This window comes from Colossoma macropomum, unplaced genomic scaffold (assembly GCF_904425465.1).
Source record: "Colossoma macropomum unplaced genomic scaffold, Colossoma_macropomum, whole genome shotgun sequence".
Taxonomy (NCBI): domain Eukaryota; kingdom Metazoa; phylum Chordata; class Actinopteri; order Characiformes; family Serrasalmidae; genus Colossoma; species Colossoma macropomum.
This window is the reverse complement of record NW_023494800.1, coordinates 11,271,400-11,298,850: the sequence shown is the minus strand read 5'-3', so window position 1 is coordinate 11,298,850 and position 27,451 is coordinate 11,271,400. Positions and strand designations below refer to the sequence as shown.

The following is a 27,451-nucleotide window of genomic DNA, read 5'->3' as shown; positions in this document are numbered from 1 at the left end:
AGTTTGCAAAAAAAGAAAAAAATAATAATTTCACCATAACCATTCATCCTTATCAGAACATATTTTGCTTTTATTTTTAAGCCCATTCAAATGGATGTCTCACTCAATTTTATGAACTGAGCCATGTGCGTCCCACATTTTTCCACAACAGCGGAACAACTAATTACCTTTAACGGCTGATTTGAGGCCGGTCTGGACATGGTTTTTCGCGCTCTGTGTATCGTTACAGGTGGAGGGGTGTTTGACGTGGTGCCATTTTTAGTCTCTTTCTCCGAGCGCCCCTCTGCCAGGCTGGGCCCTTTGCTCATGTCAGTCCTTAGAGCAGCTTGGCCCTGGTGTTGTGATTTAACCAAAGGAGGGAGTGTTTTAGAGGCATGCCCTATGGCTGAAGTCCCCACGGGGGACCAGCTAGTCCTGTGTTGGGTAGCCGGTGTGTCCTCCTGGTGCTTACTGAGAATGTATCCATTACTGCCCACAGTGGAGCCATGAGGAGGATCAGTATCTGATAGTCCATTCTCCATGGCTTGTGATTGGGTGGGCGACCCTTGGACAGAAAGGCCCTGCTGAGCTTTCCCTGTTTCTGTGCTCTCATAGGTCCCATTTAGCTCTGCGTCTGTTTTGGCAGGTTCCATTTTCTTATTCAGACGATCCTCATCCCCACCTAGAATGTGGCACAAAACAAGATGCACATATATGCAAAATAAAATAAATTAACAAATAAGTGAAGCACTGGGTTGGTATCATAGTAAACTCATAATACTTTTTAGCCACGACTATTATAAAAGTCTAACAGTTCAATTTCATTGACAGAAATGTATGAAATGTATGAAATTCTCAATACCAGCCTCAATCATAAACTTACGCTAATCTACAGAACTATCAGAAGTCAGAGACCACCCTTTGTTTATTTAATTTCCAGTCAAATGGCCATTAAGTACAAAGTTATTCATGTTTCACTATCTGGAAAAAGTAGAAAACATACTTAACAGAAAAATTACACATAAGCCACAACAACTAGTAGTTTGTTGCATTTTCTGGTTCTCATAATCCAAATACTCCCAAACACATCCAATGATGTTGAGGTCTGGACTATGGGATGGTCAGTCCAATGTTCAGAGGAGAATAGCAGCTTCTTTGTCTGGTATGCAAATTTTTACATTTTTTTGGTGATTTTTTTCCTCAGTAAACAGCTACCCATCCTTTCAGACCTACAGCGCCGATTTGTCTTCTCACACTGGAAGGATGGACAGAAAATTCTTCAGAGCAAGAATAGAGTTTGATTTTTCTCCTCCCTCTCAAAGGTGAAAGCTTTAAGTGCTGTTTATCTGTTGTTGACAAATTTGGTGGTCTACCAAGTCTTGTACAGTCGTTAGGAGTCCACACACTTTCTAAGCCACTTATCCTTCTGGGTCGCACGGGGGGAGCTGGAGCCTGTCCCAGCGGTCATTGGGCAGAAGGCAGGATGTTAGGAGTCCCATTTTCTCTATATTTTTAACATTTTCTTTTGACATTCTCCTTCTTTACGCAAGGAGATTATCATATATCTAATGGCTTAGATCTCTCAGATCTCTCTCAGAAATCTCCTGATGTGAATAACAACTTATTAATTCATTCATTATTTAATAGCAGTTTTCACTAGAAATTAAATGAATAAAGGGTATATTCCCTGGTAGCAAACCTTTACTCAACACAGTTCAGATATCAGAAAAGGTACTTGGATCTGTGCATCCCTACAGAGAGTTGTGAGCATGAAAATCATGAAAACAAGTTACAGTAATGAGCAAAATAAAATGAGAAATTCACCTTCTTCTGTATCTTTGCGAGAGTCCTTCATGCCATCAGCTTTCATGGATTCTCTCTTCCCCACAATCCCCCCGGCCAAACCAGCAGGCTGAAACACAGGCATCATTAGATTACAAATGGAGCAAGAAGGCACATAATCTAGCCCAAAGAGAGAGCATGGGACTTATTTTAGTTTATTTTAAGAAAGAAAGAAAAAAAATAAATAAATCAAAAGAACAATTTTGGAACAAATCAGAAGTCCTGTTATGTCTCAAGGGCCAGATAACTGACTTAAATATTAACTCGCAATTTCAAAAGAAGATGTCATAAGCAGCCCTTTTTGTTGAGAAACAGTCTAAACCACAGCCGACCACGCTGCCCACTGGCTTCTTATATACATTTCAAATCAGCCCACTTTACGAGATCGACAAAGGGGGAAAAAACATTGAGTCGTTATCTCATCTCTTCGGGAATGCGTCTCAACACCTCAACAACAAAGGCTCTGACTGGCTGGCAGAGCCTTCATCAGAACAGTGCATCTCTCCATAGCTAGGCAAAGAAGAGATCTACCCGATGGATGTGGATGCTTTTTTTAGCGCCTAACCTAATTTATCCAGCGTGTCTTAATTTCATATCACATTTATCCTACACAGCAATAAAGAAAGAGGTTTAATGGGAAGATCAGCTGTGCCTCTGTTGTTCACTAAGCTCTGAGTATGTCTACCCAAGTATGAAAAAAAGGAAACCAGACACAAGGTGCTAAAACGACGAACAGAACGAGAAGTGCACAAATAAGCACACCATTAATCTCTCTCATCACCATTCCTCCCTCTCAATCTCTCCTTCCTTCACTCACTCTCTTTTGTTTGGTTGCGCCTGGCTGTTGTGTTGTATGATTCTACTTGGCTACTGGCCCAGTTACAGTAGACAGCCCAAGCTGCTCAGCCAGTCCTGCAGTAAGGAAGTGCTCCATCTCCATGGCTGATCTGGACCCTGCCCATTCTGTCCAAACCCTGAGAGAGGTTTCAAGGCAACTTCTCAGGATATCCCACTTTTGACAAGCAGTGTCTTCACTCTATTACAAACCAATCAAGAGACCTCAGTAGATAATTGACTTCTTCTAGCCTTCGTCATCGTGCTAAAGTACTATATGAGTATCTCTCAACAAGCCAAAACACAGACAAATGGACACAGACGATGTCCTGTTGGTAACCAATGGCACTGAACTAGTTCTCCGTCTCTCCTGCTCTAGGCAGGCTGAACAACTCTGAACAGAAGACCTCCACTTTAACTAGCTAGGTACTGAATGAATCATTCGGCACAGGCAGTCCACTCAACGCACAGCAGGGCAAGTTCCCTATGTGCGGACTGTCAGAATGACATCTTTGTACCAGAAAACTCTCTCTGAAGTCATCCATCCATCCATCCATCCAGAACGACTTAGCAAAGAGGGAATTTGTGGTCACTGCAACAGAAACAAACAGGTTTATCATACTCATTAGGGGTTTTCCCATTCCACGTCTATAATTAGCAAATATTTAAAAGGAAAGCACAGATTAACTACCAAGTAAGTGAAGAGATGAACTGATTTCTTCTGAAAAGGACAGAAACAGAAGAGCCAACTGCAGTCAACTGGTGTTGTGCATCTGCTCGTAGGAAGTACATAAGACTCTCACTCACTTGGCAGCCTTCAACATCTACTGTAGAGATTTTCAGCAGCCAGGCTCAAAGGAAGGAGGTCAGAAGGTGTAGTAATTACAGCAAAATCCAGGCTCTTCCCCTGCTGCCCCTCCCCCACTCCAGCCTAGCTCCCCAGCTCTCATCTGATTGGCAGCCACACCAGCTGCCTTCCGCAGGACAGTCAGAAAATGTCTGCCGTTCGTTGGAGCCGCTTTCAACAAAGGTCGGTCCCTCTTTCTGTTTCCCTCTCTCACCACCAGGGGAGCCACTTCATAATAAGAGTCCCCCATTACCTAACCAACCTAGACAGGTTCTGATCCACCAAAACCAAAATGACATTCAGAGACCCTTTCCTAACTCAGGCTGTGCCACTGGTGACTCCAATGAGGTCCTCTGTCAGTCAACACAAAGGGGTTTCCATCGTGGCCTCCCCTCCAGGTCACAGTTATCCACACTCTGAAAGCACCATTTCTTTCCAGACAGCCTAATCTTCTTTAGCCCACAATCATCCATCTCTGTTTCTCTTTATTTTTCAAGAGCGGAGCACTTTCAGTTGTTATTGTCATTACACACACTTTCAGACAAAACAGTTAAAGAAATACCAAGACCTGAAAATAACACTGATGCACAACGTCATGTACTACGTCCAGCAGCAAAACCCCGCATTCAGTGACATGAAACAGAAGCGAAAAGATTTCAGAGGAGGCAGACAGATGTCAAAAAAGGGTACTAAGTGTTTCCTGTCTTGACAGAGATATTTAAATTAGGCTATTTCGTAAAAGATTAACATACATCTACAGCAAAGATACATCGCATTTAGCAGAGGAACAAGACAGAGGCGAGAGGGAACAGTAATGTCAATATAGAGTGACTCACTACTTCACTTTCCTAAAGCAGTGACATATGGAAGACACATTAATATATGCAATCAGACGTCTAAACAAACAGCAGCCGTGGGGGTGGCATCAACAAGCAGTGAGCAGACCAGAGCAGAAGCTGACAAAGGCTGTCCTTCATACCTTCAAAGCACTGGTAACTGGACAGGCTACTCTGTCTGGGAAACCAATTCAGACACACAGAGCTTAAGATGAGAGGAACTTGAGCGGAACCTGAAGGCTGATTTGAGATCACTGTCTTCCAGCAAGTGGCAGCACCTCCATGCTGCAGTAGGGCTATGTGGGCTAACACAGAGGTTTGCTCTCTCCTGACCAACAGCCAATGCTACTGCAACCTTATCCATTGGCATTTCCAGCATGACAGGCTGAAGCCTTTTCAAACCTGCATTTAACTGCACATATAGACATTCCTTTCTTTGAATGAACAACATCCAAATCCAAGTTACATAAATTTAGGTCTCTCAAGTCTGTCTGAAGGGAAAAGCCTGAACACACTGTGACACATTTTGGCCCCACAACGTACACATGAAACAGACAACTGACAACTATGGACCCTACGGAAACCGTTGTGGCCACATGAAACCGATTTCACTATGGCCTAAATAGCAGCCTGCCCAGAATACTACCTATACATAAAGTTGCATTGGTTTAAGGAAAGAAAAAGCTCTGCTCTGTTAAATATGAGAAGACCATTAACTGCAAATAGTGCTGTTCTCTTTCCCAAGCCCTCCCCCTAGAGGCGAAAGAGAGAGCAAGCCCAGTAAAGAAAGGGAGGGAGAGGGAAGGGCCTTCTGCTCCCAACCGCCATTTCGTAACCAGATTGTTTACTGACACAACCGGACAGACAGTGAATTTTTCTGTGTGGCAGGGGGCGTTCGGGTAGGATCCGTGTGGGTGGGGGATGGAAAGCTAACATCTATCAATTCTGATAACCTCATCCAAACGTTCCCCCAGTGTGAGACTTTAGTAAAGAAAAACAAAAGGGGCTTAAATAAATTAGCTAGAAAAACTAGCCTAATTAACACTGCCATTCAAAATAGGTCAGAAATTACACCAAATGCTAAATTACTTAACATGTCTGTCTAATATTAGAGTGCTGCCTTACCCAATGGTGAACTGTGAATTTGCCAAGCTGTTGCTCCCAATAATATATGCCATTTGAAAGCATAAGTTGAAACAGCTTACTGGGGAAACACAGGCCATTTCTCACACATTACCAATTTATTTGCCACTCCTCAAGGAAAAGTTAGGTTTTTCCTTTTTGAACTTACATGAATCATCATCTATTTGTTTCATAACCTTTTATATATATAAAAAACAAAGTAAACTGCTAAACTTGGCCTACTGTTCCTTTTGAGTATTCCTGAAGTTGACAATGTATTATTCTTATACAGTAAATCAATGATACTGAAGGGTGTCCATGGCACAGGTGTCATCAGAATACAGGGAGCTTCCTTATACCAAGTGTTGGAAATCTGAATACAAGCTTGGCTATAGATCTTTAACTATCTTAACAGATATTTGAGAATAAATCAAAAGGATTACACCAGCATAGCAAGGTTATCACACTGACCACATGCTGTGGCAGAGTTAGCCACACACAAGACAGAACTTGGCTGTTGAGAAAGTTCACACCAAAATGTTGAAGGCATCTAAAAAGGAATGCAAAATAAGAGAAAGAAGGAACGAACACTTACTCTTATTATTTAAAATGATCAGTTCTTCTATCACAATGACAGCCAAAACAGCCAAGACTAATTCATTGAAATGTATCTTCATTAAAACACTTAAAATCATCAAGCACATTTCAAAAGACTGACAAAAATGCAATGATTTATAGCAAGACCAAAAGAATGTGCTCACAAGGAAGCCACTGACTAAAAAAAACTCTTTTCAGGCCACTCAAAGTGAAACTGACACATCACAGAAATCTATACACTGGATATGGCCAGACAAAGCACTGAGTGGTAGATTCATGAACAGAAACACACTATAAATAAACATCAACACCAACCTTGTCCCTAAAAGTCACATATTAGTTCAAGATTATTCAACAGTTGTTAAAAACACTTATTAGAGAGAACAGAGAAAAGGTCTTCAGTAGAGGCCCAGAATAACCTTCAATGAGATCCATGACTCAGAGCACTATAGGTGCTGCATTCTTTCTCTCATTTGCTTGGCTTCTTCAACAATCAAGATAACACTGAGCAGGGTAATCAAGCTAGTTACTGAACCTGTTTTTTGATAAGGCAAAGCCCGTGCTAGTAATGTAAAAAAAAAATGCATCTCCAATAGTACTATGCTAAAATTCTTTCATTTTCAGTACCTGACTCTTACCCAACTCTTCTTTTAGGCCTGGCCAGCTCAACAGGCCCAAACCTGTAAAATCCCTTGTCTTCCTGCAAACTACATTGCATTTTTACATTTCTCTCCACTTTACAAACACTCATGTGGCAATCTCAAGCCATAGGATTAACCCTAGAAGTAAACAAGGAAATCTATTCAAATTATCAGACAGTGTTTGCCACTGAAACACAGTAGATGAGACCAGTCCTCTTCTCTGCTTCCAGTTTTTCCACAGTACCTAACACATGAAGCACCCTTTAAACCAGAAAGTGACAACAATCTCCCTCTGCAAGTTACCAAGCCTACAACATTTAGTCCATGTCGCTTGACTTCACCTCCGTGCAAGAAGCAAAAGGCCAAAAGACTCTGGCAATGGGTTCTGCTTCAGTCCATAGAGCTTGATTACAGGCTTCAGCCCAGACCACTGCCTGACTGAATCTGAAGGCTGGATACCACCTCTTGGTCACAAGAGAGCTCCGTTCTCTTAACATGAGAACAGCAGCCAACTCTCAATGGACTGAAAGTGAATGGAGGGATAAAAGGCAGATGAACACAGCAAGTGAATAAGCTCCAAATGATGAATATTCACAGCCAGTATGGATGGAGGATTGAGGGGCCATTCCTCTCCTAAAGGTACTCTTCTAGCAGCATCATACCTGCTTTCTCCCGATGGCCTCCATTGAGGGAGAGCGAGAGAGCTTCGAGCAGATTGTTCTTCTTTTTCCTCCTCCTGCATGCAGACATTCACCCGGCTTGCTGGTCACGTGACCTAGCAGCTCCCTCTGTTGGTCGGCTTTGCTAAAGCTCAAACAGAGCATGCTCAGTCAGTTCAAATTTCAAACGTTTCCTTCTTCTTAAAGGAGGGCACCAATGAAAGCAAGAAGCCATCTCAAAAAAATACAAAATAAAATAAGAAAAGGTACGAGGAGGCCAAAAGGAACATCAGCCAGAGGGCCTTTTTGCCACAACAGCAGGACCAAGAGCGTGAGCTATCCTTAATCTCCTCACATCTACATCAGAGGTCTTTATCTGCGCTGAGCCTGAGAAGGGCAGGACTGTCACAAAGAGACAAGGCCAAGACAAGCCAGCCCCAACAAAATGGTACAATGTTTACAATGAAACCTCTGAGGTACAGAAAAAGGGGAACAAGTCCAAGCCTTTTGCATCTAGGAGTCATTTTGGATCTCTGGCCAGGCATTATTAGCAGATGAAGAACAAGCACTATTTTCTGTAAGGATTGCTACAAATGTGTTAAACTGAAAGTGTAAATTCATGGCTAACTGATCAATCATTAACCAACAAAAACTGAGGCTATTATTCAAAGTAGGGCAAAGCAGCTTAGTGCTCAAGTGAAAGGAAAAAGTATGCTTCTGCTACAAAGCAATCTGAGTAGAAGCTGTTCTATCACTTCACATCAATATTCTCACTGGTTTACGGAAGCACTGTCTTCCAAACTGGCCAAATTAACCTTCTTTCAAAGATTACAACAGGTTTAGATAGCCATTACCAAATTAAGAAACACCAAGAACTAGAGGCCAGGGCAATTTCTCACAATACACTGCCATCTTACAGGGGCAACATGCATGCCTTCTCTACAGATCCTGTTATTTTTCAGAGCTTAAAGGTGTCTGGGCTACAGAACAATGTCACAATGCATCATTCTGCTCAAGCCTACACAGCTGACATGAGGCTCTGCTAGATGACTAAGCTAACCAATGGAGCATGCTCAGCAGAGTTCCTGTTAGCCATTTTGAATCCTCCTCAGACTCATGAAAGGTCCTCATGAGGTCTGGATTACCTCATTTAGAACCTCTGACCAAATCATGTTTCTCCAAACAGAACAGCAGAGGAGGTTTCTTCCATTTTGGCTACAAGCTCTTGCGCTAGACTGCTTTTACAGTGAGAGAAGACAAGGAGAGAGTGAGAGAGGCAGATAGAGAGAGGGAAAGAGCAGTGAAGAGCGCACAGAAAGGAAAGAAAGCAGGCATTGCGAACAGTATGCTCAAGCCATGTGCTCTTCTGCACAGCCACAACAAGCCAGAGTCATTTCCCTTACAGGAACCACAGCGAAATGTCCATGGGATGCATTAAACACATAATTTAAGAAAACGAAACCAGATCTCTCCTTGCAAACAAAAGAGCTTCCAGTGAAGTGAAGAGTGATCCAAGATCCCTATTGAGTATAAAAATGAAGGAGGCAGACTGAGCCTTAGCAAGAACAGAATGTTTTTCGGTCCTGATTAAAGCAGGGTGCGATCTGTCAGCACCAAGTTAATAATCTAGCGTCATATTAAGGCAGTAGCGTACTGTAATCTTTCAGGATAGTCTTTATCCAGCCCTTTATCACCACTGTGTAAACAACCAACAAGCTATGTTTAGAGAACCACCCATCGACACAGGGCATTGTCTCAGCTCTGAGACATTACTTGAAAATCTCAAACCATTTATTTTGGGCGACAAGTAGTGCAATATGAGGAATAATTCTGTCTTTCGGTTCACACAGATTTAAATGCCTGGCGAAGAAAAAACAATGTTCAAGGAAATGCCGTCTTTTTCCTCTCTACCTACAGAAAACATGCAGCTATTGCCGGTAAAATCTCAGGAGACATTTGCTCATCTCAGTATTGATCTTCATAGTGCCTCTGTACCCAACAGAAAGTCCTCTATGAAGACCCCTTGTCCCCAGCCTGACAGGGCCTAGGAAACAACAAGACCAGGTTTCAAGAAGAGCCAGCACAGAGTCTCTGTCCAACAACTGCCAGGAAGGCCTTCTCATCAGCTTCTGTACCAAGAGTGGACAAGCAACTGAAGTCAGCCGATGGATCGATCAAATCACCTGTAATTGAAGAGATCCAGAATGACAGAAAATGAAAAATGTTAACCTTTTCAGTGTGAAACACACACCTAGGACAGACCTTGGCCTATTTTCAGAAATCAAGTAAACAGTCTCTGCAACACCAGACATATTTATGACAATGCCTTTCCCAAAAGAGAGGCAGGAAAAATGGAGAAGCAAATAATCCTGCCTTGTTTGAGGTTGAGCCCTCCAGCAACATGGCAGTACCTGACTTAAGCTGTGGGTCTCCATTGATGGGGGAGGAGGAAGAGGGCGAGAGTAAAGCTCCACTGACTAACGTCTAGCTTTCCACACAAGCACCGTCCCTGCTCAGGGTCACATGATCAACTCTGTAGAAAGCATTGACATGGCGCTCACTGGGCATGCTCAGTTGGAGCTCTGCTGTTCTTCACGAAGAAAGAAGAGCAGGAAAAAAACAACACTGCAGCCATTTCATGGAATGGTGTGTGGATACAAGGAACAAGAGTTTCATTGCAGATTTTTGTCTAGGATTTTGTTCATGGGGGGAAAATGATACACAAATCATTTGTTGAGTTTTTTCCATGACTAAAATGAAAGCAATCCCAGCATAATAACTCTAGCTTCTTAACTGTGCTTATGACCGGGGTGGTAGAAAAATAATCAGTGCTGGCTTATAACCATTCTTCTAGGCAATCTTACAAAATCAAAGCACTCCCTCTCAAAACTGATCAGGCATTTTCAAAACAAGATCTACATTAAACTAAAAGGCTATGTAGATGGTGAAATATGATGGAGCAAGCAAACAATGTTTTTCATGTTCTCTGTATGCCAGTTCCCCATCAATAACTGCTGTTGCTGTCATGGAAAAGGGGATTTCTAAAAGGGGAAATTTTCTTAAAACATTTCTTAGTATTTAAACGTGCTGTGTATCTGTCTCAAAACACTCAGCCCAGTGGGAATCAGTGAAAGAGAATTCAGTAAAGAGGAATTTAACTTTCTGGAGAAACATTCACAAATTCCTGTTAACTGTTACCACTAAATCTCCCCATCTCATTATGGTCCAAGTCAGTCTACGAGAGCACAGAGGAACTGGCCTAGTTTTTTGTCTCTTCGATTGTAAAGACATTCAAATGATGCAGCAGTAATCTTCATAACGTTGATAATGTACCTGACAATAAAGCCGTAGAAATTTTTGCAACTGTTGTCAGGCTTGGGATAAGATGTGGCCAATATATTAGTCACTGATAAATGGGAAAATATCACAATCGGGTCAATATTGGAATTTCAGTCAATATTTACAGTCAATAACTTGTGCTCGTGCTCGATTGGCTATGTATATGTTTTGGTTATGTATTGGTATCAGACAATCAGACAACCAAAACAATTGGCCAATGTTTCTCTTAGCCGATTCTGAGAGCTGATCGTTACATAAAACATATGAGCCATATTTTGCCTGAGGCTCCAGAACGTAACTGCTACACTATTTAAGGTGGAACGGAAAAATTTGAACAAGAAGCTGGCGAATAGGAAGCCAACTTCAGCCTAGTCATATATTTCATTAATGAAAAACATTTTTCCTTAATATATATACATTTATAAACTCGCTGTGTGAACGGGTAGAGCGGTATTTAACGTCAAAGCTTTGGGATTTGTTTCTGTTAGCATGCTAGCCCCTAAGTGCTAAAATTAGCTTAGCTTACACTGCACTAGTTTCATGAACTACTGAAGATAACAATAAGACACAGAACTACAAAAGTAATTGTATGTCCACCCTTTTTTTTAATCGCATATTTAAAAATCCATCCGAACTGTTTTAGTCCTGTTAGCTGCGCTGGTTGCATAGGCTCCAGTTATTTCAATGGTTATGCTAGCTTGAGGTACCATGTCACTGCTGCACCATTCAAGGTGGAATGGGAAAAATTCTAACAAGAAGCTGGCGAAAAAGAAGCTGACTTCAGCTTCATCAAGAGTTAAAAGACATGAAAAAGGATGAGGAGGTTGCTCCATTTCTGCCTGACAGATGGGTAAAATTAACCTATTTTTGCTGTTTCACAGAACCAACAGGTCAGTGTTGTTTTGTTCCATTTGCTAATGTTCTGATAGCGAATCACAACTAGTTAGATTTGCAGTAGTTAGATTTACACCCTGGCTAACATTGGTTACATTACCTGCTGTGTCGTTGTTCGCTCTAACATTAAATCATGTTATTTGTCTAAACAATGTTTGTGAAGGGTTTTATGGCCATGAAGTTCTAAAAAGTGTCGTTTGCCTTGGCAATTTTGGGGGGTGGAGCTTCTGAAGGAGCACTAAAGGGTGGTGTGTATTTGTTTTGCTGTTGAGTTCAAATATCAACAATCATTCTCCACAATCGCTTACTGCGTCTTCAAATACGGCATTTCAGCCCCGCCCTAGGCCGATCATGCTGAAAAGCGATCAGCAGCCAAAAACACTGAACGGTCCATCTCTAACTCTGAAACTCTTCAAACGTATGAATTTTTTTTTCTCATATTGTTAACTCTCATTATACGACGGCTAGCTAGATAACAAACTGTCACACTGATTTGTGCCATTCTAAGTGAACAGTTGAGAAGTCACCTCTCTGTCTCCATCTAGTGCGTAAAAAAGCACACATCGCCTTCTAACGTAACAAAGTAGTAACTGCTCATAGTTAAAATCCTTGCTACTAATAAGGAATTGCGGAACAGCATCATGATTATTAGAAAAACTCCTATAAAAAAATTGCTCATTCTAATATTTTTTTTTTATTATTTTTCCCCCAAGCCTCTGGAAGAATGCTAAATGATTATGATAAAAAGCTGTTGTGATCCCCAATATGTTACAAAATCAACATGTTTATGTTTTCTTTCCCAATATTTTAAACTCAGCAAATAAACACAAACTGTGCATTAAAATTTACAGAAAATACCATGTTTAAGTTCGTTCCCTGTAGACGATGTGTTAACTTACTTTTACCTAGAAAATAAACAAAACATGCAACCCGCCAGGGGGTGTTCAAACCTTCACATCCAAATATATGAATGAAATAACTGAAATGAAGATGATGCAACAAATTTCTCTATTCGAATACAATCATTTATTAATAGGGGAGCAAAATGTATTTTTAGCCAATGTATTACTCACAGATAAACAGGAAATTTTAATTGTTATGTTTACTATTGGTCTGATGTTGAAATTACAAAAGATAACGATTGCTAATTTGGCAACACATTTGTGCTTGAATCCACACTAATAAATGTGTAGTCGCTTGTAGTAGGCATTTCCATTCATTTCAAACTCAGTGAAATGGACATCTTAGTGGATAACACCCCAGCTTATTGGAAGACTGAATGGATAAAAGGATATGCTAAGTACATAAAACATGTGTACAGTACCCATCATGTTTTGTTTAGTTACGTTGTGTCTTATGCTTACTGCACTTCATATATAAAATATAGAGTGAAATTGTTATAACATAAAAAAATAAAATTAGCAGTTACTAGTATTGGCCTCAGATTTACCACTTACTGATTTCAGCCGAAAAATTCCAAATCAATGCCTATTCCCTATTTATCAGGATATACATATGTATATGAAATCGCTGCTGCTGGAACAAAACCTCGTATCTCTATTTTTGACATTTTTCAGTTTTTGACATAATTTCAAAGTACACGTTGGCCTTTACGTTGTTTGTAAATTTCATGATAAATGGACTAAAAGAAATGACCCAAAATTACTCGGAAAAAAGTCTGGCTCCACTGACTTACATTAAAAGTAGAGTATGTTTTTTTTATTCTATACGAGGTTTTGTTCCGACAACAGCGACACACACACACACACACACACACATACATATACATATACACACACACACACACATATACATATATGTATATATATATATATATATATATATATATATATATATATATATATATATATATACACACACATATACATATATATATATATATACACATATATACATATATGTGTGTGTTGTAAGTAAAATGACTGGCTATTGGTATCAATCATTGTTGGTATCAATTATTGTTAAATTATCAGCCATGTAACCTGCCTAGAAAAGTTTCACATCTGTGCATCCCTGTTTATTAGAACACATAAATGAAGTTAGAATGTTTGAGAACAGTAGAACATCGGCATTTAAATTTCAGTCGTGGTGGTGGGCTCTAGCGGTAATCTGGTAATGAACATTAACATATCGAATGTTGATAGTGTGAATGCAGTTTATATTAAATTTGAACTCTTTTTCTCTTTTACCAATTTATTTCACTATAGAGTTTAGACTCAAATTTTTACATTTTACAAATTTATTGTTGTACTGAAAGGGTTACAGTGGAATGCAGTCAGTGATTGCAAACATATGTGCATCCAACTGGTGTGGGCCCATGCCTGTTTCTTCCTTTTCAATGATGCACACAAAGGCTACTTAAAGGGTAGTAGCTCTCTCTTGTGGACAATCAGTCTGACATACATGAGAGAGTGAGTGAATGCATGAGTGGATGAGTTTACAAGCCATGTTCTTCGCATCTAAAAATGAACTGCCCACACTGTATCACTCATTCATCACTTTCAAGACAAAACTGGACAAAAATGAATGGAGCCCAAACATAAGCTGAGATCAGATGATGTGTACAGAAAAAAGTAAACAACAAAAAAACAACAACGACAGTGCCACTTCATCTCGCATGTTAAACTGGTGCAAATAAGCTGTCCATGGGTTAGGTCCATTTTAGACCAGAAGCAGTAACTGTGTTGCTTTTTGTATGCAGCTTACTAATGGTTTCTAACATAAACAGCACATAGTCTCTCCCTCAATTTGTTGTCCTACTGCAGCAGTAAACCCATGCTGGCTAGGCTAGCAATGGTCATGGCAACTTAGCTTGGATGCCCTCTTTTAAACAGTTAGATTAATAGCTATGCGCAAATACTGTGACAAACTTCATTTGATTGTTTACAAGCGGTAACATATACAGATCTGATGATCAAGACATCTGAACCTTATATTTACTTCTGAAAAACAGAAATGTGTCACTCCAAGCTCTTCTATGATGCACAGGTGTCACGTTTAATCTACGGATGTGCACGGGTACTCGGGTACTCAGATAACTGTTTGATGCGGCAGTATCCGAATACTGCAGTGTTTCATTACGGAAAGACGGAGAAAGTATACAAACCAACAACTTGTTTCAGTGTGAACGTAAAATGTGTATGTAAAGCAACTACAATTAATATGAAGTTCTATGTTTGTTTTTTAGCCGAAATCTGCTTTTCCTTTTTTTCCTGCAGATAGCGAGACATCTGTTCTTGAATTCTTACACGTATTCGAATATCAAAATTAGTTTAAATTCACATCCTACACTCTTGAAAAAAAAACAAAAAAACAAAAACAAAAAAAAAAAACAAGTTCTATATAGAACTATTTCATGTTTAAAAGTTTCCTTGCATGGCAAAATGGTTCTTAATATTGATGGAGAATGTGTTGTATATGGTTCTATATAGCACCAAAAAGAGTTCTTCTACTGTTACGATGTCAAGCTAGATGGCTAGTTTTGATCACTGACCACAATTCACAAAAGACAGCAATAACAAGACCCACAGAAGAGTTTTGGGCACATATTGGTGACACAGTATTTAATGTTACATCACTAATGATGCATTCACATATTGATACACTGTTTAGACCACTGGTTTCCAACCCTGCTCCAGAAAGACCCCCTGTCTGCATTTTTGTGTTTTCCTACCAAAACTCACTCACTTCAACTCAGGAAGGGCAGTTAATTAGCAGATTTCAGGTGTGAAATCACTCAAATGTGCAGGGCAGGGGTCTTCCAGGGCCAGGGTTGGGAATCACTGGTTTAGACCATTCATTTTTGACAAATATGTTCCTCTTTGCAAATGTGAAGCCCTTTTGTCTTTTGTGACTCATGTTTGTTGCCATACCAAAGCTGTCACTACACATGTGGTCCTTCTCAAAAAGCCACAAATTGCTGCAAAAACTCTGCGTAAGAGTCAGTGGAATGACCTAAATCTTTATCTTGAACAGTCCGGCAAACAGCGGCCTGGACCACGTTTTAATCTCACTAGTTTTAAGACTTTGGTTGGGCCATGACAATTGAACTGTGCTGTTTACATGCAGTCTTAATACTGAACAACTAGTGTGCATGTAAACACCGTTACTGTCCAAGTTGTCAGTGACAGAAATGTAGGGCAACACTACTTTTCACTACCTAGTTTCTCACATGATTTATTTGTCAATGACATTGATATCATTTGGCAATGTAGGAATCTGGCAATATCTGCCATTTCCTGCAGACTCCCAGGGTGCCACATCTGTGGACAGAAGGAGACTATCAGGGGCACTGGCCCCAGAAGAAACTTGACTGGCCCCTTAAGTGGCCCCTTCCAGACACTCGCCACCTCTAGTCACAACACTGACAAACTCGTCGCCCTCCCAGTGAAATTCCTGGATTTGAATGGTGAATGTTACTCATGTAAACTGTGTAGATTAAAAGAGTTTCAGATGTGCTGCTGGATAATATTAACTTAGCTGAAGTTAATGGAAATCAGTGCTTTAATGACACTGCTGAGTGAAACCTCTTCTGTGCAACAGAGGTTTCTTCCAGTTGGTTTCATTTTCACAAATATCTCTCTTCAATAGCTTTAGAGTGGTGGGTCCAAAAAGGCTAGTGTTGGTAACATTTGCATCGTTTGCAACTAAGACAGACACATACCACTTCATTTTTGTCTAAAATTGATGAACACTTTGATTTCTGTGAACTGTATATATCACAAGTGGCGATCATAGGGGTCCAAGCTTCAAATGACTTCAGAATGGCCTCTATTTACAATAACTGTTGAGGCGGAATCTTAAAAGAAGATTTTGCTTAATTTTGTACACAATGACATTAGTATGGTAAGTAAAAGGCTATTTTATTCAAATATTTCAAAATACCTGGAAAGCAGAACTGTTTTTGACTTGAACTGCCTTAGCTGTTGAACTCAATTGACTGAATTGTCACCTTTCTAGGGTACACAACCCTCCAGGACCAGGATTGGTCCCCTCCTTTCTACAGCAATTACCTATTTCCCTATATTAATACACCATAATGCTTTATTCTCCGAGCATGTTCCAAGCCTCTGGACCATGTACAAGGGGTTGGTTTCTGAACTTGTCCCATTTTTCACTGCTTACAAGTTTGCAGGTCTGTATTTGGTAGTTGCGAAATGATTAAATTACCATGTCTGCTGCAGAATGTAAAACACACAGAACAATATATGCATATAATGTGAATAATATATACAAATATATTGTACACTGTGAGTAATTACGAAGCTCTTAGAATTTGAAGGCATTTATTTGCCTCTTGGACAAGAACAGCGCGCCATTATGGCCTCACCCTAAAAAAATAAAATAAGTAAAATCTTAGAATCGCCCGTCGGACTATAGCTAACCACTACATACAAAGCTTATGATGCCATATGTTACACCTATGACCCAATGACAACGTAGTTTCAAAAAGGTGTCACTAAGGGCTCGGACTGATTAAGGCATCTTTTATCTCGCCAAAACTGCATTTGGATAAGTAAGATGGCACATCAGCAGTTTTAACGCAAGTTAGTTCCAGGCTCTCTCGACTTCACCAAGCTGAGGAGGCTCAGTGACAGTTGCAAATATTTTCAGTCGTCAGGCTTGTACCTCACACACAAGCACCTCTTCCTCTTTGGCGGAATGTCCTTGGCACTGCTTTGAATCATGTTCTGTCTTTAGGCATTGTGCTTAACGTAGCAACAGGTACGAGATGATTGATCTGATTGGTTGAGAAGATATGAGTCACTCACCACAGACATTTTTGCATATTGCACTGTTGATCGTGACTGCATCTGCTACCTGCATCAACATTTATTTATTTGTTCCACTTACGTAGCGCCTTTCTCATCCCCTGCTTTACAAAGAAGCACTTACCAATAGACCTACGATAATGCAACGTGTGTCATGAAATTAGGGCCTTTGAAGCTAAAGCCTTTTCTGGCAGTCAGCGAGCCTTACTTTTCTGCTTTAAGTCCAATACTATCTCTCACCAGTAGGAGAGCTTCTGAGCATGCTCAGTGAGGCTTATTAGAGCCATATGCTGCAGACAAAATCAGTCATCATAGCTCATGACAAGCAAGGCAAGGCATCCTCAGGGCCTGCATTTATGCACATACAACAATGCCAAGCCTGACTCTGTATGTAAAGGATATCTAGCAGAAATACTGCTACTACAGAGACGATTCAAATGGAGCACAAAATGGCCCCAAAATGGCAACATGACAGCCAGTTAGCAATGACATGCAGCAAATCACAACGTTTCATGCTAACCACTGCAATTCACACAAACGTCACTTCAATCTGAATTTAACTTGAAACTATTTTGTTTATTTTTCATTATTTATTGAGTAGCAATCATAGATCTTAGGGAGGTAGATGCACCGACTTTGAGATATTATGTCTCACATTACAGAACCTTTTGCAGTGGCAGAAGTTAGTTGGGTTGCCCAGTGCATACAGAAATTGTGATTTGTTAGACATCCTATTTCCATATTTCAGCATTCTTTGATATTGCAAAACATTACAAAGACCAATATTGCAGTAATGATTAACAAACAATATATTGTGCAATCCTACCGCTGACTCTCCCTATTAGGCTTATATGGCAAAGGTTAGTCATCAAACGTGCATTAACACAGCTGTAATTGTTGCCAATGATTTTTTTTCTGTAGGTTTTCCAGAGGAAACAGAAGTTAGCTACATAATAAACAATAACAAAAAAGGTCTCAAATTTTTCCATTCGTGCACAGTTTGGTAATTTTGCCCATCAAGCAGACCTGATTAAACTCAGGTTATTACCAGGTTAGGTTGGTGTGCAAGTTTCCAATCCAGTTACAGCCCAGTGTAAGATTTTTTTCCAGGTTTCAGAACTAAAGACAGATGCACAGATCCGTTACATTTCCAAAGTATCCAGACAGCTACTTTACCAATCACTGACACACACAGTTTGTATAATCTCCATAGAAACACGCTGTCAACAGAAAGAGAAGCTCTAGAGCAGCCCCTTAACCCTAAGGTCACCATGGCCATTGCCAAGTGTTGACAAGAGGGGTATAAAGCACCTCCCAGTGCTGTTTATAAACCACAACTAGTCATCCAGTGCTCTTGTGGCTAAATGCACCTTCACAGCAATGTTCCAACACTGTACTATAATGCCTTCTCAGAAAAGCAGCTCAAACTGCAGCAAAATTCCCCTTTAATACCCTTAATTTCAGAAGAAACGTTGACAAAGAAGGCATCTACAAAACTTTTGGTCACCGGGCAGATTTTAGGTCATTACGCCTAGCCCTGGGCTAAACTGCAGTGCCAATAGTAAATTAATACCAGAAGCTAGTTTAAGCCTAGGACAGTAGTTGGTCATGGAGAGCTATGCCTAGTTCCAACCACAATTTGCCCAGCTAATCAGCCTTTTTCAGTCCCTGAATGGATGGATCAGATGTATTAAAGGTAAGTAAGGGGCAGGGCAGCTTATTGACTACCGGTTGAACTAAACACTGCAGGACGGCAGCTCTCCATGACCAGGGCTGGAGACCACTGGTCTAGGATTAGGCTTCATCTGGATCTGGGCAACTGGCCCACGAGCAGGTTAACGTGAATGTAATAAAATATTATGGGACGTAAGCTGCCCCCTACTGGCCAATCACTGCAGGTTCTTCCCGACCCATAAGACATTTGTTTGAAAATGGCATATGTGGTAAATGAAGAATGGAATTGAAATAGATGTTGTCAACATATTGCAGACTAAAATCAGTCATCTACGCGCTACACACAAATTAGGACTTCAGCAGAGAGAAGCCCAAACAGCGCTGTTGTAAGGCAGGTCACCGAGAGCTGACAGAGTAACGCAGACTGTGCACTTGTACTACAGCCACTCGCTCATGATCACACCAGCTTGTCCCGTTCAGCGGATGGTTAGTAGGCTGATTTATATATTTTTTTAATCGAAGTCTGGGGTTAATACAGAAAGATGAAGTGAGAGGACACCTGACAACACGAGGCTGAAGGTGGCTTCCTATACGCCAGCTTCTTATCCGAATTTCCCCGTTCCACCTTAAATGGTGCAGCAGTTACATGCAGCTAATTAGTCTTACTTCGAACTGCTGAACCGTTTAAGGTGGAACGGGAGAACTCGAACAAGAGGCTGACTTCAGCTTCGTCCTGACAGCTGTATATAACTATGGTGTTATTAGACAGGCTGTGCAGGGATGCCCCAGCCTTTCAGGTCTGCAGTTAGCTGGCCAAGTGTGTGTTTTGTTTGACCACAACTTGAGCAGGTTTGTTGAAGTGCGTTAACTTCGCGCGTTCACAGAAGCTATTTAAACGTGCTCTCTTAGCCAGCGACAGCCTTCCTGCTCGAAATAGAGACTGTTTCATTTTTACAGCGCTCCAGGACGCCACCGTTTTAACAGCTGAATGTATCTTGCTGAAACAAACCGAGCACATCGTTGAAACGCACAGACAAATTTAGGAAAGTGTGTTATTGTTCTGGAAATAGCAACCTAGCATCTGAAGCCGGATGGTACGGGGCCCTGGAACCAGCATAACGCATGTAGTCCGATGCGCATTAGAGGAACACTGAGTGGTATTCAGATGCCCGGGCTGCAGGCAGCCTGTTTTATTTTCCTCAGCCGCTCGCTCACTCGCTCACTCGCCGATTAGAAACACAAAAGCGGCGAGTCCGTAGCGAGACCGTCAGGCGGGATGTTTGAAAACTCGTACAGATAGAGGTCAAATAAAAGCTCCCGAAGGCTTTGCCCGCCTGGCATCGACACGTCAGGTAGCCTTTCAAATCACTGCGGACATCCGAGTTCGTTCTTGGGGTCGCAGCGCGAAAGAGCAGAGTTAGAAGGTGAAAGCGTTTGAGACTCTTACCTCAGTTTCCACTGAAGCCATGGTTCCTCAGCGCTCCACCCCTTATCGCCACACGTCACAGTCCATTCCTCAGCCTGCTCTGATTCTGCTCCTCTCCTCATAATCATCATCCTGATATCAGACTTTGCTCTGCTTCCATCAAGCTTGCTTGCTCATTCATTTGTTTATTAGCTAAAATACCTGATCATAATCAGGACCGACTTGATTGCTTGTTTATTTGGGTGTTTAAAGGCTCATTCTGTCCTAAAACTAGTATTTAATGTTATTTGTTGGGTCTTCTGTAGCCACGATTGGGCAAAATACTTTGGAAAAAGTAGTAATGGCTGAATACGGAATACACTGTCCTAAATGTGTTCAGTAATCTAAATGTGTACTGTAATCAGTAATCTAATCTATCCAGTTACAATAATTAAAACAGTAATGTATTTAGAATACTGATATTGATAAAGTAAACGGGGAAAAAACTGCTGTAATTTTTATTTCACACTGTTGCTGGTTGGCAGTTTTATTATTATAATTCTTCTGATAATAATGTTTCATGAAAATTTGAATTATTCAAATTAATACAAAAATGACTACAACATTTTTTGTCATTTTGGCTCTCATGGCCTTCTTCAGTCCACTGCTGCTCTCATAATCCTCATGACCTAAGCCAACAATTCACCATATCCCAAAAAATATCTAGCAAATTTAACTCTAAAATGAGCAGCAGTGTGTATTTCCAGTTAATGATGGGTATATAACTTGCAGCAGAAGTCCAGTACAATGCCAGAGCTAAGGTAATCATTCAAGAACACGTCCACTACTCAGTTCATTCATCCCTCAAAAAGTTTAGTAATGCTCACTTTAATAACTGGTTCATCACAGTGGTTTATCAGTCTACTCAGGCTTTAGTATGAACTAAAGTGTTTGTTAAGAAGCCGTTTTTGAGTAAGTCTTTTACGTGCTGTGTGCTGGTTTTGAAATAGTTACTTAACAAGCAGTGATGGTGGTTCTTTGAAAGAGGGTATATATGTTTTACATTTTTGGGTAAATATTCTAAAAATGTCCTCCTAAAAATTTACATTAACTGTATTCTGAATGCTGCCTTTACAAAATGTAACTGGGACTGAATACAGACACATAATGTCTGTTTTCTGAATACGTATTCCCAATACTTGTATTCCATTACATCTCAACCCTGTCTGTAGTGCAGCTTTGCATCCCCAGCATGCTTTATGTTAGGATGTCATAGAGCTATTAGGAATTTCCTCACACTGTGATAAACAAATCCTGATATAAAAACTGATAACGTAGCTACTGATGAAGAGGCAAATGAGTACAGACATGATATTACGCTTCTAGCTGTAATGCCAGCTGTCTGGCTTCCTTCTGCATTAGCCAGATAGCAAGGGAAAAATAAACAGCCTGCCCTCAAGGATCCACCCTAAACCAGCTGTAATGTTTCAAACATTCCTTCCACTTTCAGGATGCATCATCAGAAGGGGGGTTTTCTAGTCTTTAAACCAGAAAACCTTACCCCGGAGACTACTGGGACCATTGTCGGAGGCGAGTGGGCATGTTTACAACAGCTGTAGTAAAGAGTAAATGGCTGTAGTAAACAAAACATCTGTAGTAAACATCTGTAGCAAAGGTTAAACTTTTCATTTTGACTGGAGTGCCCCTTTAATACATTTCATTTACTTCCATTTAAGACAGACGTGTTTGCTTATTCATTCATTTATTCATTCATTCATTCATATAATAAATAAACAAATTCACATTGCACCTTTCATACATTAAAGTACACCTCAATGTGCTTTACAGAGACAAAAGCCACTATTAGAGGAGAGCAGAAAAGACAAGCACTGAACAAGGAAGGAAAACTATATAAAAAAACGAATAACGAAATGAATAAAACAAGGGGTTTCTAGTTATACCTATAACAATTAGCTCATGCAATAATGTGAAATGATACAACAGAGTTCAAAATTAGAGAAAAGCTGAGTAGAAATGAACGTTTTAAGCTGCTTTTTACAAATTGCTGAGGATGCTCGCCATATGTCTTGTGGGAGTTTTGAAGGAAAAATTCTAAAAGCGGCCTCGCCACTTATTCCACAATTTGTTCTCTGAGCAAAAAGTAGTCCTGTAGTGGTTTATTTATTGCTTATTTATTGTACATGCGTGCTTATTTATTTGGTTATTTTACTCTCTTTTGATTAGCAACACTGAATTTAATATCTTTTTTAACTGATACATACATTGCAGCTATCAAGAACTTCTTTTTCAGCAGGTTGTGAAGCGCTCTTTATAACCATTTCACAGTTCTACAGTTCACTCCATCATCTTTCTCTCCATCCATCCTGTCTCTCATTTTTTCCCTCCCGTTTCTGTCCATCTGCGATCCGTTAGACCCCCTCCCAGCACCGCCCCCAGTCTCAGGCAGGCTGCTGTGTGTGTGGATACTGTGCATGCAGATATCTCTCAGTCCATGTCCTTGTGAGACACTGATGGATTGGGGCCTAGTTTCTATGGCAACAGGAGGAAAGCAGCAGACAGCAGCAGCTCTGGAGGTGTTGCCTGTCCACCAGTCGCCTTGATCTTTCGGTGGCCTTCTCCCACAGCGAGCTGAGCTCTACGCCTCACGGTATTGACCATCCAAACACTGTTGACCGTAATTACAGAGTATAATCCATTGCTTACTTCTCAATCCCAAGGTCTGTTTATCAAAAAATGAATGGCTTCTCCCCCCATTAACAGGTCAAATAATGAAGCTTTCAATGAGGCTTTTTAATCTGTGCACAGTAATAATTCAGGTAATTACAACAACCGCGTCCCACTTTACACTGACGCTTTTACAGAGGAAGAAATAAAAGCCTAAGAATGAACAAAATCCTGATAGTTCATTTTAATTGAATGCTGTTGCATGCAAAAATAGGCATGTGCATCCACACTTGAGAGGTAACTAAAAAAGTCACGCTTCGAATTTAGAATCCTGTTCAAACCATCCTGACTAAAAAGTACTCAACGGAAGCAAGAATGTGCCCATATGATGGAACCTGAATTTTCCTTGCTTTGTTTTTCTTTTGATAAATGAATTTGATGTAATATATAGACAATGTTAGTTTCAAAACATACCAGTCCATTTCGTCTATATGTGGAAACTAAGCTGCAAAAAATATTGTGATGTCACAAAACCCAACACATTTCAAAAAGCTCTTAAATAAAAATACTTGATTAAGCACCCAGTGGACTTTTCCACACCATATTCGCTGCAGTGGAAGTTTTCATAATTGGGCAAACATTACAGCATGGCAGCACATAAGAATGAGAATGTAGAGGACTCAAATACTTTTACATACTTATTAAGGAATTAACTTATTTCTCCATGAAAGATGTCACGATGGTGAGCAGTATGGATTTATAGAAGAAGAAAAGAAGATGTCTGTGATCAGGAGAGAGGATGTGATGTTAACTATAAATAAAAACTGGTAGGGTTACTTTAGTTTGATAACATCAAGTAGATGAGCCAGAGAACTGTGAGCTGTGTCAACTTGCTGCAGGCTTCTGTGTTTTCATGTTTTTCCACAGTAAATATTAGCATTAGTGATATTACTGCTCAAACATTGAAGTAATTCACGTCTGTTAGCTTTTACATAAGAACTCTGAACTGCCCGTTTACAACACTGGACACAACTGGATACAAAACAACATTAACATTAAACAGGGTAAAATGTAAAAATGTAAAGTTAAACAATAAGGTATGCTGACTGTACTCCCAACCTGCACAATATTATCTATATTCTATTAAACATTAGACAGCCAACTTTAGCTAAGCTCATTGGACCTCATTCACCAAGCATTCTTAAGAAGAATTTCTTCTTAAAACCCACTTACGCAGTTCTCACAAACCTTGTGACATTTACCAGTCTTTTCTTATTTGGGATTTGTTCTTAAGAACAGAATCTACACACTCAAGTGCAAACAATTCTGTGGTGTAAAAACACGTCATGAATCTGATGTGGACGTTTTCCTAGAACCTTTCTCAAGAACAAATATAAGAAAAAATGAGGCCTAATGTCATGAGATCCTTCAAGGTCATGCAGGTAATTCTCAAAGAGAAGCTTTTAGTCCTTATCTAGCTTGTTCCTCTCTTAAAATGAAAACTGCTCCACCAAACGAACGGCATCTTTCGTGGAAAAGAAAGGTAAGTACCTTATTAGGGACAAAAAAGTGAGTCTTCCACTAACTTTGCCATTTTCCAGCATTACAACTGTAGGGTGTCTGTATGTGACTGGTTCAACACGCTTAATGGAGGCTTGGGGCAGTTTGACCAGCTAAATTCTCAACTCTAGTTAACTGTTTGCAAAATTGTGATTGACACGCCTCTCGGCAAATCACAATCGTCTTTAAACATTCCTCTGTCAAACAAAGAAAAAACTTTGGCAGGACACCTCAAAACAGACCTGCAGTAAGAACAGCGCTGGAAGTAAATTAGACTAAGAAATGGTGGCAAGGTGTTATTGGGGAAAGTATAATGCCTGACACATGCGATCCTGATCATCTGGAAGGTGCTGCGGTGTTGTCTTATTCCTATAGCTGAAAAGATTTTGTATTAAGCTACAGGGAAGGCCTCACTCACAGCTCAGTGTCAAAACTACTAACAGGCAGACTTGTGCCGGCTTTAAGGTGAAGTAATGTTTATCTCTGTTCCTATATTTTCTACAAGTTGTTTTATAATTAGGTCTAATGATAAATAATGTTACAGAGCAATGTTAAGATCAGTTAATTGACTAATTAGCTTTAAATGAGCTTACCTGATAAAGTCTTGATAAATCAGTCAGATTGAACAGCACTGCACAGTGCTCGCATAAATATTACTGCACTCGCACACATGCCATTCAGTCATTAAAGTGTGCTGACAGACCTCATATAAAAGAGGACAGATCTTCCATCATTGCTCTGTCTAGCTCCAGCATTAGATTTAGCAATTTCCGTGTTGTGGTGAATGTAAACATGGTTTTAAACAAGTTTTACTGGTGCTACCAGATAGCCTGAACCTGTGAGGTGACGTGGTGATTATTTTTAATAAGCCATGGCCACAAGTTAATGTATTTAGGCCTGGGTTAAGTTTCTCATGGCCACAAATTAATTTATTGAAGCAACAAATGAATGTGCTGAGGCCACAGTTTAATTTATTGAGGCCACATGGTCTGAGAAACTAAACGTGTGGCCTCAATATATTAACTTGTGACCAGCAGAAACTTAACCTGTGGCCTCAATAAATTAATTTGTGGCCATACTTTATTAAAAATAATGACAATGTCACAATAACCACTATAATCACTATTCTTGAGCACAGAACAGCATAAAATATTTTAGCACTGCTGTTCTATTTTTGAGAGCATTTTAACTCAAGTATTAGGACTTTCCAACAATGTCTCATGTACGTTCATGATGTCAGTGAGCGTTAGCAGTAGCAGTAATGCTAGTGTCCTACGGCCCAAAAACTGTTTTTCTGTAGAAAAACGGGAATATACAGGTATGTTTTCTTTGCTTTTTATTGGAATACATCCTTCTGATTTCCAAAATTAAAAGAATGCCTTTCACCAGTTGTTAGAAACATTTTTACATTAAATTCAAAATTTAAAAAAGTATAATTTTCAAATTGCAAGAGCAAGCAAAATAAAAAGCCTGGACTAATTTTTAGATAATAATCACAATTTAAATAGCAGTCACAATATTGGTCAGAGAAATCGCAATTAGACATGGTCCACAATTCATTTAGCCCTAGATGATAGGCAGTGTAGGTAAGCCCATTCACATACAACTTGCATTGCCCTCTGCAAATATAGGCACCTCTGCTAAACATTAGTATAACGGGCTGTAAAAAACTTTTTTCATGACTTTTTTCATTGTAGATCCTTCAGATTCCAGTGTCTAAGCCTGTGGACTCTCCTCTTCAGCTCATCCCACAGGTTTTTATGGAGTTTAGATCAGGGGACTGGGGTGGCCCAGACAAAACCTTGATTCTCCAATCAGTGAAATATTGTTGTGTGGATTTTGAGGTTTGCTTTGGATCACTGTCCTACTGGAAGATATACAGAGCAGTTTAAGCTTCCTGGCTGAGATTTTAGGTTTTAATTTAATATCTGCTGGTACTTCATGGAGCCCATGACACCATGTATCCGAATCTTATGAAGAAAAACAGTCCACAACATCATAGATCCACCACCATACTTCATAGTGCAGGTGACAAACTTATCTTTTTATTTTTTATCTTTTTGTCTACGCCAAAGTCACCTCTTGTGTTTGTTGCCAAAAAGCTTTATTTAGGTCTCACCTGACCACAAAGCACAATCCTACTGAAAATTCCAGTAACATCTGGCAAACTGTAGGCGCTTGAGTTTATTGCTCCTTGACAGTAGAGGCCTCATTCCGGCAACCCCCTGAAACAACTTGTGGTTATATAGGTTTTGCCTGATTGTGGTTTGGGACACATTCTGACCACAAGACCTAACTAATGTCTGCCATTCCTCAGCTGAGATTCTTGGGCCATGCGAACCATCCTCCCCTCTGTGCGTGGGGTCAGATATACGTCCTCTTCCCAGCAGATTCTTAACGACTCCAGTTGCTTTAAACTTAATTATTATTGCCCTGAGAGTGAAAATGGGCATTTTCAACTGTTCAGCTTTTTTCTTGTAGCCATTTGTTTATTTGAGCCTCAACAACCTTTCATCGCACATCTTTGCTGTACGATTTAGATTCTTTCTTTTAATTATTGTACTTCAAATAAAAGTTATAATTCTGAATGAAAGATCAAAATGATAAGCAATAAAGAATGTTAACAAAATTACCTCTTTAGTTGTATGAAAAATTTAAAAAACCTTCATTTAAAAATTAATTCAGATGCATAAAACCACACAAACATTGTAAGGAAAACAGGAAGAGGCAGGATTTGGCTCCTTT

General features: G+C 40.0%; 1 protein-coding gene across 10 annotated transcripts in view; it reads right to left on the bottom strand.

Moving 5' to 3' along the window:
- The window catches only part of ehmt1b (euchromatic histone-lysine N-methyltransferase 1b), a 43,689-nt gene extending 23,115 nt beyond the window's left edge, over positions 1-20,574 (bottom strand). For 3 of the 10 annotated variants that reach the window (XM_036587553.1, XM_036587555.1, XM_036587557.1), the window contains exons 1-3: positions 7,361-7,536; positions 1,804-1,891; positions 168-661 (exon numbers count right to left, since the gene is read on the bottom strand). In XM_036587553.1, the coding sequence (XP_036443446.1) occupies positions 168-661; positions 1,804-1,891; positions 7,361-7,522 (744 nt within the window). In that variant the 5' untranslated portion in view covers positions 7,523-7,536. Of the gene's footprint in view, positions 1-167; positions 662-1,803; positions 1,892-3,173; positions 3,443-3,462; positions 5,767-7,360; positions 7,537-9,768; positions 9,882-20,503 lie in introns of those variants that run through there. The other 7 variants (XM_036587560.1, XM_036587559.1, XM_036587562.1 and 4 more) reach the window with 7 other exon arrangements.
- Positions 20,575-27,451: the final 6,877 nt, after the last annotated feature.